At 42.2% G+C, this 20102-nt stretch overlaps 1 protein-coding gene across 2 annotated transcripts in view; it reads left to right on the top strand.

Moving 5' to 3' along the window:
• Window positions 1-20102, top strand: part of hira (histone cell cycle regulator a) — a 100439-nt gene that overhangs the window by 57224 nt on the left and 23113 nt on the right. Inside the window, exons 14-16 of one of the 2 annotated variants that reach the window (XM_078226849.1) lie at window positions 3876-4067; window positions 15421-15591; window positions 17108-17312. In XM_078226849.1, coding sequence (XP_078082975.1) covers window positions 3876-4067; window positions 15421-15591; window positions 17108-17312 — 568 coding nt within the window. The remainder of the gene's footprint in view (window positions 1-3875; window positions 4068-15420; window positions 15592-17107; window positions 17313-20102) is intronic. The other variant, XM_078226850.1, reaches the window with a different exon arrangement.

The following is a 20102-nucleotide window of genomic DNA, read 5'->3' as shown; positions in this document are numbered from 1 at the left end:
AGTGCCTTGTACAGTTGCAGCAAGACCTTTCAACCTTGTGTTTCTTGCAAGGATCAAGTGATTTGAAGTGGCAGAAGTTAGCAAAAAATAATTTGTCAGCCACCAGGAAAATAAGTCACGTTATAAATAGTTTGAGGGGATGCTTTTCCTATGCTTTTGAATCTGGTTCTTCCTTTGCTGTCTCTCTCAATGGCGTGTTCTGAAGTGTCAGTGTTCAATGAGGGGTAAAACCGATGGGCAAAGTTACAAATCGCAAGACTCAACCATCTGAAGGCAGCAATCTGTTTGCCAGGTGTGTAAGAGTGAGAGTGGCCTGTAAAAAACTGCTCTCTTTTATCCCCTGTGATTGGTAACTTAAAAGAATGAAGACTGTAGCTGACCCTCTCTGGAACAGGAGCTTGACTTGATTTGATTTTATTATTGTCACATTTATTAGTATACTGTGAAAAGATTGTTTCTTGCGTGCTATACAGACAAAGCATACCGTTCATAGAAAAAGAGTTGTGGTCGGTGCAGACTCGATGGGCCGAATGGCTGCCTTCTGCACTGTAGGATTCTATGATAATTTCTATGATAAGGAAAGGAGAAAGTGCAGAATGTAGTGTTACAGTCATAGCTGGGGTGTAAAAAAAGAGCAACTTAGTTCGAGGTAGGTCCATTCAAAAGTCTAATGGCAGCAGGGAAGAAGCTGTTCTTTTGTCGGTTGGTACGTGACTTCAGACTTTTGTATCTTTTTCCCAACGGAAGAAGGTGGAAGAGAGGATTTAGAGCTGCAGTAGAATCTGCCATTTTCATTGCTACCAATGGATATTTAAAAGGAGTGTCTTGTTATGATGAAGAGGAGCTGGTATAAATTGCCTCAATAAGATTGGCTAGTGGACTGACGCATTCATTGATATCCATTTTGGGACACAAAAACTGGAATTGGCCCTTCAGCCCCTTGAGCCTGTTCCACCATTCACTTCAATCAAGGCTGATCAGTATCTTTACTCCACTCACCTGCTTTGTCCTGTAACACTTAATACCTTTGCCTGGCTGAAATCTATTAATCTGTTTTGACATTTTCAATTATCCACTAATCTCAACAACTTTGTGGAGTAAGAGGGTTCCAGCTTTCCCTTGTGAAGAAGGAAGTATTTCCTGATGCCAGCCCTGAATCACTTAGCTCCAATTTAAGATTTTGAATGTAATTTAGGATTTTTTTTGAATGGTTGGTTAATTAAGAGCTTCTGAATTCTCCAGAATGGTTTGGGAAACTGTTCTCTGTTAATTGAACTTGCAATGCGTTTCCAACTCATTCTGCACTAATGTATTCATTTAACTGAATTCAGATTTGAGTTACAGGATGGCTCTTGCCATCGATTTCTGTGGAGCAATGAGCCCCTATTTTGATTGCAGTTTAGTGGGTTGTCAATGCTTTGGGGACAGATGAGATGTCTATGGGAATGGATGATACATAGAATGGTTACAGCACAGAATAAAGCTATTTGTGTAGAGCAGCAGCAAGTGCTTAAATAGGAAGTCCTATCTGCTTCGGCATGTGTAAGGTCTGTGACCACGTTGTGGGGCAGGTTACTCAATAGTTGCTGTTCTCCATTGGAGCTCCTCCACAATCTTGCCCCAGCTTCCTTCTGGTTTCTGAATTTCACCTCGTGAGGTGAGACACAAGTCTAAAAGTCCCAGATGACCATAGGCTGCTCTCTTCTTTGAGAGAGAGAGAGAGTTGACTGGTGGTGATTTTAACCTAAGGTCACCACAGCTCAGGTGAGGGCAGGGTTGAGAAGGCAGAGCATTCATGAATAATCTCAGCTGGCACGGGAATTGAAGCCACGCTGTTGGTGTCGCTCTGCATCACCAACCAGCCGTCCAGCCAACTGAGCTAAACTGACTCCGAGTTGGTAAATACTCACCTCTGGATCAGAAAGTCATAGGTTCAAGCCAACACTAAGATTTGAGCATAGCAATGCTGAGGAAGTGCTGCACTGTCAGAGGGAACTCCTCTGCGTGAGACGTTAAAAAGAGGCCGTTTGTCGTCTCCCAGGTACAGGGAGGAGACAAACTGATCAGGGATTCCTAATATTTGTCCAACATTCCTTTCAGACAATATTGCTGAAAAATGGATCACCCATTCTGTCTAATTGCTATTTGTGGGCTGCTGCTAGCCAGAAAGATGATCACAGACTGATTTATGCTTTAAGATGCTGATATGTTCGGCAAGTGAAAGTATTCAAGTGACGTGTATTAATTGCTCATGTTGATGGCAATTGGAGTACTGTTCATGTTCCACTAATAGTCACTTTTTAAAATGCATGCTGTGAAGTTTTGTGCTGATCTGTATCCTAAAGGAAATAATACTGGGAGGCATTTGAAGTAGGAGGATAAAGCAGAGGGCTTTGGGGAGGGATTGCAAAGTGGCTGAAGATCTCCGGTACAAATGTTCTCAGGGCAGGTGAAAGATTCAAATTTCTAAAAGCTTCCAGGTGAAAGAAACAAAACTCTTTGATCTTGGCCACATCACATTCTTCAATTCAGTCTCTCTACGGGAATATAATTGGTTGTCTCTTGATTCCACTTGCCCCTGTAGCCTGTTCTATGTATTTCTCCCTCAGTTAATTCCCTTTTTACTCCAATCTTCTCAACTATGTCTTTTGCTATCAATGCTTCACCAGAGATAACTATTAGCCTGGATCAACTTGCTGAGTTTTTATTCCAGAACCTTTCAAATCTGTTTATAGGAGTGGGAATGAGGACTTATTGGACACTTTTAGCACCTTCTCAGCCTTCTGTATCCTCATTGATATTCCCTTTGTCCCATTCCATCCCCACCCTCATAATATAAATCTCTGCTGATCCCTTTGCTCTCAGCTCTGACGAAGGGTCATCCAGACTCAAAATGTTGGCTCTATTCTCTCCCCACAGATGCTGTCAGACCTGCTGAGATTTTGCAGCATTTTCTGTTTTTGTTGTTGAAGCGGGACTCAGTGGACTTGTGTCTCTGTGTGTTTGTTCAGTAGTAGCAATGTCTGGACCTGGTCCACTCATCCCAAGGGTTGGGCACCCTTCTTGTGATGCTTAACTGATTAACCTCTTTGTTGAGCTGCAGAAAAAGGATGGTGTGAGGGAATTGCCTCTTTTTCAATTTGCTGCCCATGCCTCCCCACCACGAGCGCAGTTGATGATCCGACTTTGATTTAAAACCTTCCCGATTGGTTCCTCATGATGCTAATTAAGCAGTGTGGCTGCTTTCCTTGCTGGAGATGTTAATGGGATACTCTTCCTTGTGCATTTGTGGGGGGATTGTCGGGGAAAGTGCAGAGTGGCAATAGGGAATCCAGATGATGGTTTTCTCAGGTTCCAAGTGCCAAAGGTGACAAGCCTCTCAGAAAATTAAAGGATTATCTGAGAATCAAACAGGAGCAGCAGCTTGCTTGTCTGCTGTCTGCTTTTAGATAGTATCTTTTTATGCAGCAAATAAATAAATATCATTATGGAATTTTCCACTCTGCCATCTTGCACACTGCAAGTGATCCTTTTGATTCCACCCCTGCCTGTGAGGGCTGTGTGCTACAAGTGTCCTTAAAAGCCTCATGAACATGCACTATCTAGCTAACTTTATAGATCCGCATCGTAGTGAAGAATAGACCAGATCCCTAGAAAGGCTGAATTCAAGGTAAAGCAATTGGAGATGCCTGTGTTTGGAATCTGTAAATGAAGCATGATTCAGTACCAGACTCTGAGCTATGATACAAGTAATAGTTTTGAATTATTGAACTCCATAGGATTATTGTTATCATTTGATTCATTCTAATGCAGTATTTAATTACTCAAAAATCATGTAGTCTCATAAACTGCCTTTTGTTTTGTTCTGTTATTAGGGATTTTTCGACCGCTTTTTTTAATAGTGTACCCATCGCAGGGGCACTTCCAGGGTCAGTGCTGCCTTCACAGATCAGCCAGCCTCAGCCTTCCTCAGACTCTAATGCTGCCAAGTCCGTCTCCACTAAACTAACTCAGGATCCTGCACCAGCCACTGCAAAGTCAGCTGAGGATACCCCCAACAAAGACGGGTAAGGTGCACAAGATTGAGCACGACTGGATTTGAACAGTGGTACACAGATACATGGGCATACAAACCCAACTTGCATTAGCCACTGAGCACAATGCCCTATTTAATTTGTCAATCTGGTCAGATGCAATAAAACCCAGGAGAACTGGTGAGCTCTACCTTTAGAGAGTGAGGAAGTCTAGTTTATCCCAACCTGGATATTTCATTAGTGCTTAACAAAAGCAAAAAACGTTTGTTGCCTGGGGTTGTTTGTAATGTACCGCAGAAAGTCTAGCGAAGCAAAACATGACTGTTCCCCTCCCCCAGTCGAAAGGAAGGAGCATGACCCAAAAACAGGTGCAACTGGGCAGTGGTGGCTAGAATAGAGCAACATTACCATCTAGGGGCAAGAAATTACTACTGCAGCAACATAGTGCAACTGAACAAACACGAGATAATTCTTTCGAAAGCAAAATACTGCGGATGATGAAATAAAAAAAGGAAATGTTGGAAATACTCAGCAAGCCTGGCAGCATCTGTGGAGTTAGAAACAGTTAAGATTTCAGGTCATGACCTTTGATCAGAAAGATAATTAATCCCATTTGAAGGCAAGCCAGAAGTGTATCTGGTGCCATTGCTTGGGACCTGGGTTTGAATCCAGTTCAGACAGATGGAATGGAAAACTTCTCTGCTGACTTTCAGGATTCTTCGCAGCTTTTGGGTTAATATCAAGCGTTGTCGGATCAAGCCCACGATAAGGTACAATGCCTCATCTTGTCAGCTTGGATCTTGTGTGCCTCTCTTATAGGGACCGTGAATTGGATTCAATTGGATTTTGAATCTGGAGCATGTAGGGAATGGATTTGTCTTTGCCAAATCCATTCTGAGCATTGGCTTTGTAACTTTAAGGATGGAGTAAAAAAATTAAAATAAAGAGTTGACTTGAAGGATTCAGGTGCCATGATAAGTGGATCACAGTGCAGGACCAACCTCTCATTTGTTGCTAACATTAGTGGCCTCTGTTGGATCTCAAAGTAACAACGAGATGTGTCACATTGGTGCAGTCGAGAGGTGCATTTCTGAAACTGGAACAGTCTCAGAACGATATTTACTCTTTGCGGTTATGACCTGGGAGTGCCTGAGGCTGTCACAGGGCCACTGAAGATGCCATTAATAACATAAGTACACACAGATGGAAGTAAAAGCAGATGTATGTTGAAATTCTGAATTAAAGTTGACCAAGTTTGGTTGACTTTGTTGCTGCTGTACTAATCTTCAGCCTAAAAACTACAGGGTTCCATACAAAGTAACAAATTAATTTTGGTGCTTTTTTTCCTGAAACGTAACCTTATTCTGATCCAGATTTTCGGGTGAAACTTTATTTTAATCCTTTGCCTCATACCTTAAATGACAAAATGTTTTCCTGTGTCTGTGCAGTGCTTTTAACCAGCTGCAGCACACAGTTGAACTCTGCATTTCACACGGCCTTGAATCTTTTGTAGTTCAGGCTCTTGGTATTTTCTTTGACACATTAATGGGATAAATGGATACTGTGAACGAACAAATTAAGCAGTCAGCCTATTAGCTGTACTACGTACACCAATACAGGTTTCCTGATAGTTAATAGAATGCTTCCTGGTTGATCAGTGAGTTTCCGACCATCAAGAATTCTCAGTTTCTCTGAGATAACTAAACTCTTTATTCCCCTCCCCCACTCAAGAGGAAGGAACCCGCTGAACAGTGTTGGTTATAATAGAGCAACAGTGGCATCTATGGGCAAGCAATTAGTACTGCAGCTGAACAAAAATAAGATAATTAATTCAACCAGAAAATACTGCAGAAAAACATCCTGGGGGTTACCATTGAACAGAAACTGAGCTAGATCAACCATATAAATACTGTGGCTACCTGGGAACAGCATCACCTTGAGATTTCCCTCCAAGCCATCCTGGCTTGGAAATCTCGCACTGTTTTTGCACTGTCGCTGCGTCAGAATCCTAAAAGTCCCTCTGTAACAGCACTGTGGGTGTAACTGTACCACATGCAGTGGTTCAAGAAGTGGCTAGAAATTCTGCAGCGCGTCACTTGCCTCCTGACTCCCCAAAGCCTGTCAGCCATCGACAAGGACCAAGTCAGGAGTGTGATAGAATGCTCTCCACTTGCCTGGATGAATGCAGCTTCATCAACATCCAAGAAGCTCAATACCATCCAGGACAAAGCAGCCTGCTTGATTAGTACCCTATCCACAAACATCCATCTGCACCACCGACTTACGGTGGCAGCAATGTATACCATCTACAAGATGCACTGCAAGAACTTAACAAGGCTCCTCAGACTGAACCTTCCAAACACATAACTTCTGCCACCTAGAAGGACAAAGGCAGTAGACACCTGGGAACAACATCACCTCGAAGTTTCCCCCCAAGCCACTCACCATCCTGGCTTGGAAATCTCTCACTGTTTCTGCACAGTCGCTGCATCAGAATCTTGAAACTCCCTCTGTAACGGCACTGTGGGTGTAACTGTACCACTGGTGTTTCAAGAAGGCAGCTTGCCACCACCTTCTCAAGGGCAATTAGGTATGGACAATGAATGCTGGCCTTGCCAACGTTGTCCACACCCCTTGAATGATTTTCTGAAAAATGAGCCCCTTGAGCCTGCTTCATCATTTAATGAGGTCATGGCTGACCTGCTTGTTACTGTAATAAAAACAAAAATGCTCAGCAGCTCCTGAGCATCTGAGGAGAGAAAAACTGTTAATGTTTCCGGTTGATTTAGATTTCATCCAAAAGATAATTATTTCCCCTTGAAAGGGAGCCAAAAGTATATCTGGTGTTTGAGACCGAGGTGTCAATCCAGGTCAGATGGATGGAATGGAAAACTTCTCTGTTGACTTTAAAGGATCAGGTCCTATCATAAGTGTGTCACAGGACAAAACCAACCTCTAATTTCTTACTAATCTTAGTGGTCTCTGTTGGACCTCAAAAATGACAACTAGATGTGTCACAATGTAGTTGAGGGCTGATTTTCTGTGATTGCAACAGTGCAGAAAGATCTTTACTCTTTGGTTATTGACCTGGGAGTCCTTGAGGCTGTTACTAGGTCCCTTGAAATGGTTAAAAAAAACAGAAGTAAAGGCAGCTGTATATTGAAGTGCTGAAATAGAGAGGCTTACAAAGTCTGCTCCACTTTGTTGTTGCTGTGAAGAGTGTCATGCATGGCTCGGTGAGTAGCACTGCTGCCTCTGAGTAACAAGGTGCTGGGTGTAAGACCCACTCCAGGGCTTGACTCCAAAAATCAAAGCTGACCCTCCAGTACAGAAGTGATGGCGCGCTGCATTGTCAGAGGTGCAGTCTTTCAGATGAGATGTTAAACCGAGGCCCCATGTACCTGCTCTGGTGGATGTAAAATACCCCATGGCACTATTTTGAAGAAAAGCAAAGGAAATTATCCATTGAAACATTAATGAAATGATAAGAGAAATGACCAGCAGAAACACACTAATACAGCAATAATGGGTGACTTCAATTCACATACATATATAGGGTAAACATAATTACACTAATGTCGTGTGGAGTGTGTACGAATTGGGTTTCTGGAGTGATATGTTGAAGAACTAACAAGGGTTGGCCTATTTTAGATTTAGTATTATGTAATTTGAAAGGGCTGATGAATCACCTTGATATAAAGGAGCCTTTCAGAAATAGTGACCATAATCTGATAGAATTTTACATTAAGATTGAAAGTAATATAGTTCATTCTGAAACTAGAGTCTTAAATCTCAACAAAGAAAACTATGAAGTTATGAGGAGCAGTTGGCTCTGGTGGATTGGGAAAATGCACTAAATGATGGTCGGCAGGCAGTAGCTAGTATTTAAGCAAGCGTTACAAGGTCTGTAACAAATATATATTCCTCTAACACAAAGACCCAACAGGAAAGGTGAATCAACCCTGGCTAACAAAATAAGTTAAAGATTGCGTTGTATGAAAGGAAGTGGCTGATAAGGTTTCCAGAAAAAGTAGTAAGCCTTTGAATTGGAGCAATTTAGAATCCAGCAAAGGTGGACCATGATAAAGAAAGGGAAAAGAGAATATAAATGCAAGCCAGCGAGAAACATAAAGGTGGACTGTAAAAGCCTCTTTAGATATGGGAAAAGGAAAAGATCAGCAAGGACCAAATATGAGCCCATTGGAGGTGGAGACAGGAGAATTTAGAATGGAAAATACGGAAATATTGGAGAACTAAATAATTACTTTGTGTCTGTCTTCAAGAAGGGGGCATATGAAAATGAGGAACTGAAAGAAATTAGTCATAACAAAGAGGTAATACTCAAAATTAATTGGATTGTAGATTGATAAATCCCTGGACCTGATGGGCTACGTCTCAGAGAGTTGAAGGAGGTGGCTATAGAGATAGCAAGGGTGCCGGGGAAAGGGCAGGAAAGTGGACCTGAGGAATGTTGGATCAGCCATGATCCTAATGAATGGCCAAGCAGACTCGAGGGGCCGAAAGGCCTATTCCTGTTCCTATTTCTTAGGGTCATATTGGTGGTTATCTTTCAAAATAACTTTTCTCAGGCTAAGTGAATGGGCAGGAACTTGGCAGATGGAATATAAGGTGAATAAATATAATGCTATCCACTTTGCTAGAAAAAACAGAAAGGTAGAGTATTTCTTAAATGGCGAGAAGGTGGGAAGTGCTGATGTCCAAAGGGACCAACATGTATCTTGTTCATGAGTCAGTAACTGGGGATAGCGCAGGAAAGTAGCAAACAGGTAGATAAATGATCAGCCATGATCTCATTGGTGGAGCAGGCTCGAGGGGCCCAATGGCCTACTCCTGCTCCTATGTTCCTAACTGAATGCTACTTTCCTATGTTATCCTCAAATCATAGAATCCCTGCAGGTACAGCAAGAAATTAGGAAGGCAAACAGTATGTTGGCCTTCATTGCAAGGGATTTGAATACAGGAGTAAAGATGTCTTACTGCAAATGTATAGAGCCTTGGTGAAACCACAGCTGGAGAACTGTGTACGGTTTTGATCTCCTTACTTAAGGGAGTGCAATGGAGGTTCAGCAGACTGAATCCTGGGCTGGCAGGATTGAGTTATCAGGAGATATTGAGGAAACTGTGCCTGTATTCTCTAGAATTTCAAAGAATGGGAGGTGGTCCCACTGAAACTTTCAAAATTTTTTAAAGGGGGGTGGGATATGACAGGGTGGATATAGGTAAGATGTTTGCCCTGGCTGGAGAAGCTGGAACCAAGGGACAGTCTCAGAGCAGGGGGCAGTCCATTTAAGACTGAAATGAGGAGGAATTTCTTCACTCCGAGGGTGGTAAATCTTTGGAATTCTCTATCGCCAGAGAGCTGTGGAAACTCAGACACTGAGTATTTGCAAACCAGAAATCAGTAGACTAATGGCATCAAGAGTTGTGGGGATAGCACAGGAAAGTAGCAAACAGATAGATGATCAGCCATGTTCTAATTGGTGGAACAGTCTCGAGGGGCCCAACGGCTACTTTCCTGTGCTATCCTCAAATCATGGAATCCCTACAGAGCAGACGGAGGCCATTCAACCCATTGAGTCTGCACCGACTCTGACAGAGCATCTTATCCAGGCTCACCCCCTGCCCTATCCCCATCATTAATCTCCAGAAATCTAATGATTTCTGCTTGTTTGATCAAGCTCAGTGACTGAGCTTCCACAGTCCTCTGGGGATGACATTTTGCTGTGCTTGTTTGGTGTGGAATTGATGTCCAAGATCCAATGTGAGAGATTCTGTCTGTTTTCTAACCCAAAACCAGTTCTGCTGAATAAAATGCACTTATGAATACCTTTAACTGAATTGATCGGAGTTACACTAGATGGCAGTCTCATCCATTATTACTGATCCAAGCATAAAAGCATGTTGAAGTTCACATTGTGATTCCTTTGCCATATTATTCTATTTTTAAAACAATTATGCAATATTTTATTGCTTCCATATTATTTCTTCACTTATTTGTTTGAATAACATATTTGGATCCATCCCTCTGTTAAATAACTGTCAGCCATGGCTCTGTTGGTACTAAAAACTGAAGGTATTTTGTTACTACAGGAGCCTTTTTAATTTGATTTATTATTGTCACATATATTAATATTCAATGAAAAGTGTTGTTTCTTGTGCGCTATGCAGACAAAGCATACCGTTCAGAGAGAAGAAAATTAAAAAACCCATTAAATTACAGCACTAATATCCACTCTAAATCTATCATCATAATCTTGGCTTTAAGTTCTTTTGGTATCTCCACATCAGGGGCATTGAGAAACAGTGGTGATGACATGATTGTTAAAACCTTTTCAAAATATAAATGATTTCCAAAGTGCCTTTGAAACCTCTGTACCAATGTGCTTCATCACCAGTGAAATACTCATGACATGAAGTTACTGATGTAATGAAGGAAATCTGGCAACCAATTGAACACAGTATACTCCCACCAACAGCAATGCACATGACCAGATCATCTGCTTTTAGTGATGATAGTTGAGGGGTATGTATTGGCCAGGGCACTGGAAGAACTCACCTGCTTTTCTTTGAAATAGTGCCGTGGGTTCTTTCACATCCACCTGAGGGGGAAGATGGTTTAGCATCTCATCCACAAGATGACAGTCCTGACATTGCCGCACAGCCCCTGTGCTGCACTGGAGCTGCAACTTGGGTTACACGCTCGAGTCTGTCAGGCCTCTGACTCAGGCTAGAATGGTGCTGTGGACGCTAAGCATGTCCTTTGTCTCATTTTCTACTGCGTCATGCATACTGCAACTTAACTGGCACAGCCATGGAACAAAAGGGAATGATGTTTTCTAGTATCAGAAGAGACACCAGAGAAACATGGACATTTCACTACTGCAGGTCACTCAGAGGTGGCTTTGTAGTGCGATACGTGACATTAAATGATAAATTTAAAATACTGCTTCAATTAAGCAATAAGAGTTCAAACTAGGGAAAGACAAATTTAGGCCAAAGACCAGAAATTCTTTGCACAAGGCGGGTGATTGAAACGATGGGTTCTGCTTACCAGGTGCAGTTGTGGGTAAGCTGTTGTGATTCACGCCGCCATGCCCTCATACTAACATGAATGGACAATTTAACATGGGGGACTATCAGGCATAAAGTCCTGATAATGATATTTAAATGATGCAGATGGGAATCCCAACTTGTGACATTAAACTGATTGTTGGTAACCAAGGCACAAATACAGATTCATTCAAAAGTTCAGAATGCCATGTAGAGTCTTTAATTTGTGAGGATGAACTGAATACCTTTGCTCATCTATGTCAATGTTTATAAATTGTGTGAATAAAGTGATCTGAGAAACTAGTTCAAAAGGTAGGAAAGTAGAGCTGCAGTGGCAGACTTTTAAGGAGATGGTTAGTAATTCTCAGCAAAGATTTACCTCAGGAAGAAAGAAATACTATTTTTGAGGACGTGAAGAAGATGCGGCTGAACAAAGAAATTAAGGATCATAGAATCTTACAGTGCAGAAGAAGGCCATTCGGCCCATTGAGTCTGCACTGACCACAATACCAGCCAGGCCCTATCCCTAGAACACCATGCATTTACCCTAGCTGTCCCCCTGACACCAAGGGGCAATTTAGCATAGCCAATCCACTCGTGGTGGAAGATATAGGAGGAATGTACGAGGTAGGTTCTTTACTCAGAGAGTGGTTGGGGTGTGGAATGGACTGCCTGCTGTGATAGTGGAGTCGGACACTTTAGGAACTTTCAAGCGGTTATTGGATAGGCAAATGGAGCACACTAGAATGATAGGGAGTAGGATAGCTTTATCTTGGTTTCGGAAAAGGTTCGGCACAACATCGTGGGCTGAAGGGCCTGTACTGTGCTATACTGTTCTATGTTCTATCTTTGGACTGTGGAAGGAAACCAGGCCACCTGGAGGAAACCCGCGCAGACACAGGGAGAATGTGCAAACTTCACACAGACAGTCACCCAAGCCGGGAATCAAAGCCGGGTCCCTGGTGCTGTGAGGCAGCAGTGCTAACCACTGTGCTACCATGCCGCCCAGAATGATTTGAGATTGGAAGAAACACTGAACAAATCTTTGAAGATTAGTGAGAGGTGAGATTTTTAAGAACCAGCAAAAAAAAAAAGTGGTGCAACAATGAATAAAGAGGGAGAAAGAAGGGTTATTGGAGAAAGCTTGCTAGTAATCAGATAGGAAGAGTTTCAGAAGTATTTAAGTAGGAAAAGAGTAACTAAAGCTAGTGTTGGTCCTCTAGGAAGTGAGTCTGAGGAATTGATAGTGGAAAACAAAGAAATGGCAGAGGTGCTGAACAGGATTTGTGTCTGTCTTCACTGTTGCGGACTTAGAAAACTTCCCAGAAAAGATGAACTGGAAGGAGAAACTTAAAACAAGGGAAAAAGTGCTGAGAAAACTATTAAATCTAAAGGCTGACAAATCCCCAGCTCTGACGAAGGGTCATCCAGACTTGAAACGTTAGCTCTATTCACTTTCCACAAACACTGTCAAACCTGCTGAGATTTTCCAGCATTTTCTGTTTTGTCCCCAGGACATGATGACTTGCATGCGAGGGTCTTAAAAGAAGTGGCTGCAGAGAGAGTAGATGCATTGTTATAATCTTCCAAAATTCCGTAGGTTCTGGAAAATAGCTAATGTAACACCTTTATTCAGGAAAGGAGGGAGACAGAAAGCAGGAAACTACTGGCCAGCCAGCCCAACATTTGTGACAGGGAAATTGCTAGAATCCCTTAATAAGGAGATATGACAGGTTAAATGAGCGGGCAAAAATTTGGCAGATGGATGGAAAATGTGAACTTGTCAATTTTGGCAGGAAGAATGGAAAAACCGTATTTTATTTCAATGGAGAGAGGTTGCAGAACTCGGTTACAGAGGGATCTGGGTGTCTTGGTACATGAGTCACAAAAAGTTAGCGTGCAGGTACAGCAGGCGATAGTGAAGGCTGGAACGTTGGAGTTTATTGCAAAGGGAATGAAATATTAGAGTAGGAAAGTTTACTGCAGCTGTACAGGGCATTGATGAGACCACACCTGGAATATTGTGTATGGTTTTGGTCTCCTTATTTGAAAAAGGATACATTGCATTAGAAACAGTTCGGAGAAAATTCACTGAACTCTTCCTGGGATGAGCGGCTGATGCTATATAGAAAGATTGAACAGGTTGGGCCTACCGTGATTTATTTAGGGCCTACCTACCGTGATTTATTTAGGGCCTACCTAACGTGATTTATTTAGATTTCCAGAAGGCCCTTGAGAAGGTGCCGCATAGGAGACTGTTAAATAAGTTAAGTGCCCATGGTGTTAAGGATAAGATCCTGGCATGGATCAAGGATTGGTTTACTGGCAGAAGGCAGAGAGAGGAGATAAAGGGGTCTTCCTCAGGATGGCAGCCGGTGACTAGTGGTGTGCCTCAGGGGTCAGTGTTGGGAGCACAACTTTTCACAATATGCATTAACGATCTGGAGGAAGGAACTGAAGGCATTGTTGCTAAGTTTGCAGATGATTCGAAGAAATGTAGAGGGATAGGTAGTATTGAGGAAGCAGGGAGGCTGCAGAAGGACGTGGACAGGTTAGGAGAGTGGGCAAAGAAGTGGCAGATGGAATACAATGTGGAAAAGTGTGAGGTTATGCACTTTGGAAGGAGGAATGTAGGCATAGACTATTTTCTAAATGGGAAAATGCTTAGGAAATCAGAAACACAAAGGGACTTGGGAGTCCTTGTTCAAGATTCTCTTAAGGTTAACGTGCAGGTTCAGTTGGCAGTTAGGAAGGCAAATGCAATGTTCGCATACCTGTCGAGAGGGCTAGAATACAAGAGCAGGGATGTACTATTGAGGCTGTATAAGGCTCTGGTCAGACCCCATTTGGAGTATTGTGAGCAGTTTTGGGCCCCATATCCAAGGAAGGGTGTACGAGCCTTGGAAAGGGCCCAGAGGAGGTTCACAAGAATGATCCCTGGAATGACGAGCTTGTCGTATGAGGAACGGTTGAGGACTCTGGGTCTGTACTCGTTGGAGTTTAGAAGGATGAGAGGGGATCTTACTGAAACTTACAGGATACTGTCAGGCCTGGATAGAGTGGACATGAAGAGGATGTTTCCATTAGTAGGGAAAACCAGAGGGCACAACCTCAGGCTATAGGGACGATCCTTTAAAACAGAGATGAGGAGGAATTTCTTCAGCCAGAGAGTGGTGAATCTGTGGAACTCTTTGTCGCAGAAGGCTGTGGAGGCCAGGTCATTGAGTGTCTTTAAGACAGAGATAAATAGGTTCTTGATTAATAAGGGTATCAGGGGTTATGGGGAAAAGACAGGAAAATGGGGATGAGAAAAAAATCAGCCATGGTTGAATGGCAGAGCAGACTTGATGGGCTGAGTGGCCTAATCCTGCTCCTATGTCTTATGGTCTTGCCTCCATTGAGTTTAGAAGAATGAAAAGTGATCTTATTAAAACATTTAAGATCCTGAGGGAAACTGACAGCATAGATACTGAGAGGATGTTTCAACTCATGGGGGAGACTAGAACAAGGGGACACAGTTTCACAGTTTAAGAATGAAAGGTCTCCCTTTTTAGACTGGGATGAGGAGAATATTTTTTTTCTCTGAGGGTCGCTAGTCTGTGGAATTCTATTTCCCAGAGAGCAGTGGAAGCTGAGTCATTGAATTTATTCAAGGCTGAGTTAGATAGATGTTTTGATAGACAAGGGAGGGGGTCAAAGTTATGGGGCGCTGACAGGAAAATGGAATTGAGACACAAACTGATCAGCCATGATCTTATTGAATAGCAGAGCAAACTTGAAGGTCTGGAAGGCCTATTCTTGCTTGTAAGTGCAATGTGCTATTGTTATCAGTATTCCTGTGCTTGGAACAGGAATGTCAAGTCCTGACTGATATGTAGCAATCCCTATTGGAAAGTATAATTGAACAATTTACTAACACTTGTTATGTGGAGTTGCAAGTGAGGGATACTCATTTGAGTGAAGATATGTGTCTTAGCATAAGTTAACACTGCTTGGCAAGAGCTAATGGAAGGAAATAAAAGCAACATCTAAACTTAAAGTGGTGATCAACTGCTAAACAATATAAATTGTTGCCCCGTAAACGCTAACCTGGTACCCCATTGAAAATACATCTCCGCACTCTTCACAAATTAGTGCCACTTGAAGCACTTAATTCTGGGTGGATTGATTCAACTCATAATTTATACGTCATGTGGGACTGGCACCTGTTCGTAGCAGATAGTAGCGTAGATGGGCAAAGATATCTGTATATTATTGGGGTGTAATCTAGGTGGGAGAGGCACCTGTACAGTACGGTCTTGTCTTTGTCTTTCAGGTCTGCAATTACTAGTACGTCCACTGCCATACCCACGAATACTCAACTATTGACCTCACCTTCACGGATTGAGCCAATGAAAGCTCTAGATTCCAGGTTCACTGAAAGATCAAAATCAACTCCAGGAACTGCTCCCATCTCTGCTGCTGCCAGACAGAGTGACTTGGACAGGTATGGCCAAGACAACATGACAGGTCCAATTTGATTGATCAAAAGAGGAATGATGGCAGTGTGTCTATTGGTGAAAAATGGGTACAGTTGGACTCTGTTGTATTGACATCACATTTTTATTACATAGGAAGCTATATTTACATGCATTGTTTCTCAAGAAATGCCAGATAGAAGCTCCCAGAAGACATCATTCTAGGTTGAATTTCTCCATTGTGACATTGAGAGGTCATTTGTGGGTGATTTTCTCCATTCATATTAATTCACACAGGGAGATCCAGATTATGTGTGTTTTTATTTGAAGGTATGTTTCAATGGATAGTTGAGGCTGAATATGTGGTAGTACAAAGTAATTGAATCATACTACTAAATGTGTCAAATCTATACTTCTCTTTCTTTATAGTTAAGCTGAATTTGCAGTGGAGGCCTTACCTGATTATTTTCAGATTTTGTATTGGTGTGGAGAGAAGCCATTGGTTGGGGTTTAGACCATTTCTAGATTCATAGAATCATACAGCACAGAAGAGGACCTTTGGCCCATGGATCTGCACTGACACATTAGAAACACCTGAACTCTCACCTAATCCCATCTACCAACGCTTGGCCTGTAGCCCTGAATGTTATGATGTGCCAAACAGGTGACAGTTTCCCCCTTTGCTCTGCATAAGCACATTGTTCAGAAAGGGCACAATCAGTGCTTCAGCAACTGGGTGGGACAAATATGATGTGGAGATGCCGTTGGACTGGGGTGAACACAGTAAGAGTTTTAACAACACCAGGTTAAAGTCCAACAGGTTTATTTGGTAGCAAATACCATTAGCTTTCGGAGCCAGCTGTAGGGATTCGCATTCTAATCAGTATTCTGTAACTTGATTTTTGTGTCTCTGTGCCCTGTTTGAGAGCACATTTCCACTCCATGTGACGAAGGAGCCGCGCTCCGAAAGCTAATGGTATTTGCTACCAAATAAACCTGTTGGACTTTAACCCGGTGTTGTTAAAACTCTTACTGGGACAAATATCCCAAAGATCTCTCTCTTTTTCTTAATTAGAAGCTTACATATTTTGGGTCCCTAGGCCCTCACAATGGGTATAGCCTACATTCTAATACTCTGAGGAATCTGAGAATAGGGACAAGAAAAGGGAAGAGATTAAACAAGCCAAAAAAGAAGTTTGAGCTGTTTAATGGAGTTAATTGGAGTTCCTTGCAATAATTCTAACATGGTGCACCTGAAGCAGCCCTGAAGGGGGCGTTGGGTTGACAGACAGAATCGAGACTTTTTGTTCTCTTGGGATGAATTCCCTTATTCAGGAGAGGGGAAATGTGAGTGAGCAGGTTGTTTTAGAGCGAGGATCATAAATATTAGTGTTGTAGGAAATGGGTGCTGGATGCTTTGTTTGAGATGAACTGTTTGGTTTAGGACAATAATATAAAGCTCGGGGTCCACTAAGGTCAGGATATTGACTCAGATGTGAATTTGAGGTTGTTTACTGTTTGTGAACCATTGTGACTCTCTTCTAGGAGTAAAGAGCAGGGACTTTCCAAAGATTTGAAACCGAGAGAGGTTCAGGAGAGCAGCAGTGACAGTGAGGAGAAAATTCCGGCTTCGAAAATCTCATCGCTGTCAAAACGTAAGAACGACACTGAGGGAGAAGTTGTGGAAAAGAAAAAGAAAGGCCGACCGAGGAAAGAGACAAAACAAACAACTGTAGCCATAGCAACTCAGGTATGGATCTTATAATCTCTTGCATAAAACTCAGAAAAGCTTCCCTCTGTGGCTAAATGCTGCCCACCTCTGTCTCTCCCCAACTCCCCCCTTCTCCTCCCAGCCTACATGTGTAACATACAGAGTGTGGTATCATACTTCATGTCATTCAATCTCTGATCTTTGTTGAGCTAATTGATAAGTGTCATTGGCTTCATTCTTCCTTGACTTGTGAATGGAAAATTTGGTTATAATCTCTCCTGAATAGCATCTGTGTGGTACAAATGGGTGAAGGGGTGGAAGGGTGTTGTGGGGGAGGGTTGACCTTAGTTGTGATACCCCAAGGCCAAATACCTCGCTCATGATTACTGTCTGGGTTTACATCTAAAGAATGGCTACTTGGGTATAGACCTGTTGGTATTGAGAGATTCTCTCAGTGCAGGCTTCAGTCTTCAGGAGAAATAAGGTAACTAGTGGAAAATAAAATTGCAAGCAAGTTAGAATGTTGGTCTGTTGTGGGAAATTCTTTCATTTCACAAAGGCAAAAAAAGTTTATTCAGTTCAATGAAATTCTTAAACTAGTTTTATTAAAACATTGACATGTTAGAATCAAAAACATTACAAATTAACAATATTCAGACAAACATACAATTAAGACTAGACAAATCTCATTTTGGCCAAAATGGGGGATCAGTAGTTCCACCTACACAACTAATGAGCTAGCAGGCTTTCACAAAAGATCTCCGATTTCATGCCAAAAAATAGAATTATCAGATTAATTTGCCCAGCACTTAATTAACAGCAGTTTTATTCATTTAGAAAAAAAAACCATAGAAAATTACAGCTCAGAAACAGGCCTTTTGGCCCTTCTTGTCTGTGCCGAACCATTTTTTGCCTAGTCCCACTGACCTGCACTTGGACCATATCCCTCCACACCCCTCTCATCCATGAACCCGTCCAAGTTTTTCTTAAATGTTAAAAGTGACCCCGCATTTACCACTTCATCCGGCAGCTCATTCCACACTCATTTACTGATCTGTCAATCTACTGATGACATGTCTTTCAATCAATAATTCTCTGACACCTTCAAATATAACTCTGTTATTCGTCTGTTTTACGGAAGTTCTCTCCCAAAAATGGCTTGTTATGATTCAGCATTTTTTCTAACCGATTTAAACCAGTTCTATTAAAGGCACTTTTATCTATTGGACTTATTTTCCCCGGCTTAGATATGCATTGGTAATTTACTTTGTGCCTGACTTGTGCCGATATCTTTCATTTGACTGGCATGTTAAAAACATTTCTTAGAGACATTAAGATGTTACTTACATATTTTGTATTTTTCTCAAACCACATATTAAAACATTAGCTGCTAATTTTCCTCATGTTGGATATTTAGAATGAATCAGAATTCTCAACTAAAGATCGTGCAAATTATTGCTGATTGTACACTGAGATCAGAATTGCTTTCTCACTGACTTTGTGATGTCCTTCAAATCTCATAACTTTGTCTATATCATTCACCCTTTAAATCATAGACTCCTACAGTGCAGAAAGAGTCCATTTAGCCCATCGAGTCTGCATCGACCACAATCCCACCAGGCCCTATCCTCATAACCTCGTGCATTTACCCTAGCTAGTCACCCTGACACTAAGGGACAATTTAGCATGGCCAATCCACCTAACCTGCACATCTTTGGACTGTGGGAGGAAACCAGAGCACCCAGAGGAAACCCATGCAGACACAGGGAGAACGTGCAGACTCCACACAGACAGTGACCCAAGCCAGGAATCGAACCTGAGTCCCTGGCACTATGAGGCAGCAGTGATAACCACTGTGCAGCCCATTAAACTCCAGGTTAAAATTAGCAACTTCAAAACTTTAACTCCTGGCATTTCTTGTACTGTTTAATTTTCTACCCTCTTGTCTTTGTGAACCGTCCTATGTCCTGCACCTTCACTGGCAAGTTGCCGGTCCGTTATCAGCCGAGAGGGCTGTGAATTACTTGAAATCTTGGGTCTTTTGACTTTTTGCTTGTTTTGTTTTGACAAATTTCCTGTACCACATTTGTCATGAAATAATCATAGAATAGAATCATAGAATCTCTACAGTGCAGAAAGAGGCCATTGGGCTCATCGAGTCTGCACCAACAACAATCCCACCCAGGCCGTATCCCTGTAACCCTATGTATTTACTCTGCTAATCCCCCTGACACTAAGGGGTAATTTAGCATGGCCAATCAACCTAACCCCGCACATTTTTGGACTATCACGGAAAGAATGTGCAAACTCCACGCAGATAGTCATCTAAGGCTGGAATTGAACCAGGGTCCTTGGCGCTGTGAGGCAGCAGTGCTAACCATTGTGCTATTGTGCCGCCCTGAAAAATCAGAGCTTATACTGGCTCTGCACTTCAATGGTGCAGTTTTCTTTGCTGATGGATCTGTTGCTTTTTTGATCTTTTCATACATGCCCATTCCCCATATTGATGGACATCTAGATGCTCTGGCAAAATTGTAACCAAGTCATTGATGCAATGCCGAGCAGTCTGTTGGACTTTGGGTGGTCTTTTGTTCATTCGGAGTTTTCTTGCTCAGGTCTCTCTGGTTATTAATGAGTGTGAATTGCATGGCTTCAATGACAGGTTCCATCACAATGATGTCAGCCTTGACCAGTCAGCATATTTCCATTCTTTTTCCCATATGTTGAGAGTACAGTATTGTAAATGGCCTCTTCATGTGCTTTCCATTTCGCTTCTGCACTCTGTGTGGGAATGTTAGAGAAGACCTGTTCAATTGAATCTAGACAAAA

The sequence above is a fragment of the Mustelus asterias genome, chromosome 13, assembly GCF_964213995.1.
Source record: "Mustelus asterias chromosome 13, sMusAst1.hap1.1, whole genome shotgun sequence".
Lineage (NCBI taxonomy): Eukaryota > Metazoa > Chordata > Chondrichthyes > Carcharhiniformes > Triakidae > Mustelus > Mustelus asterias.
Note: the sequence above shows the minus strand (reverse complement) of the source record. Positions and strands in the feature narration are given on the sequence as shown.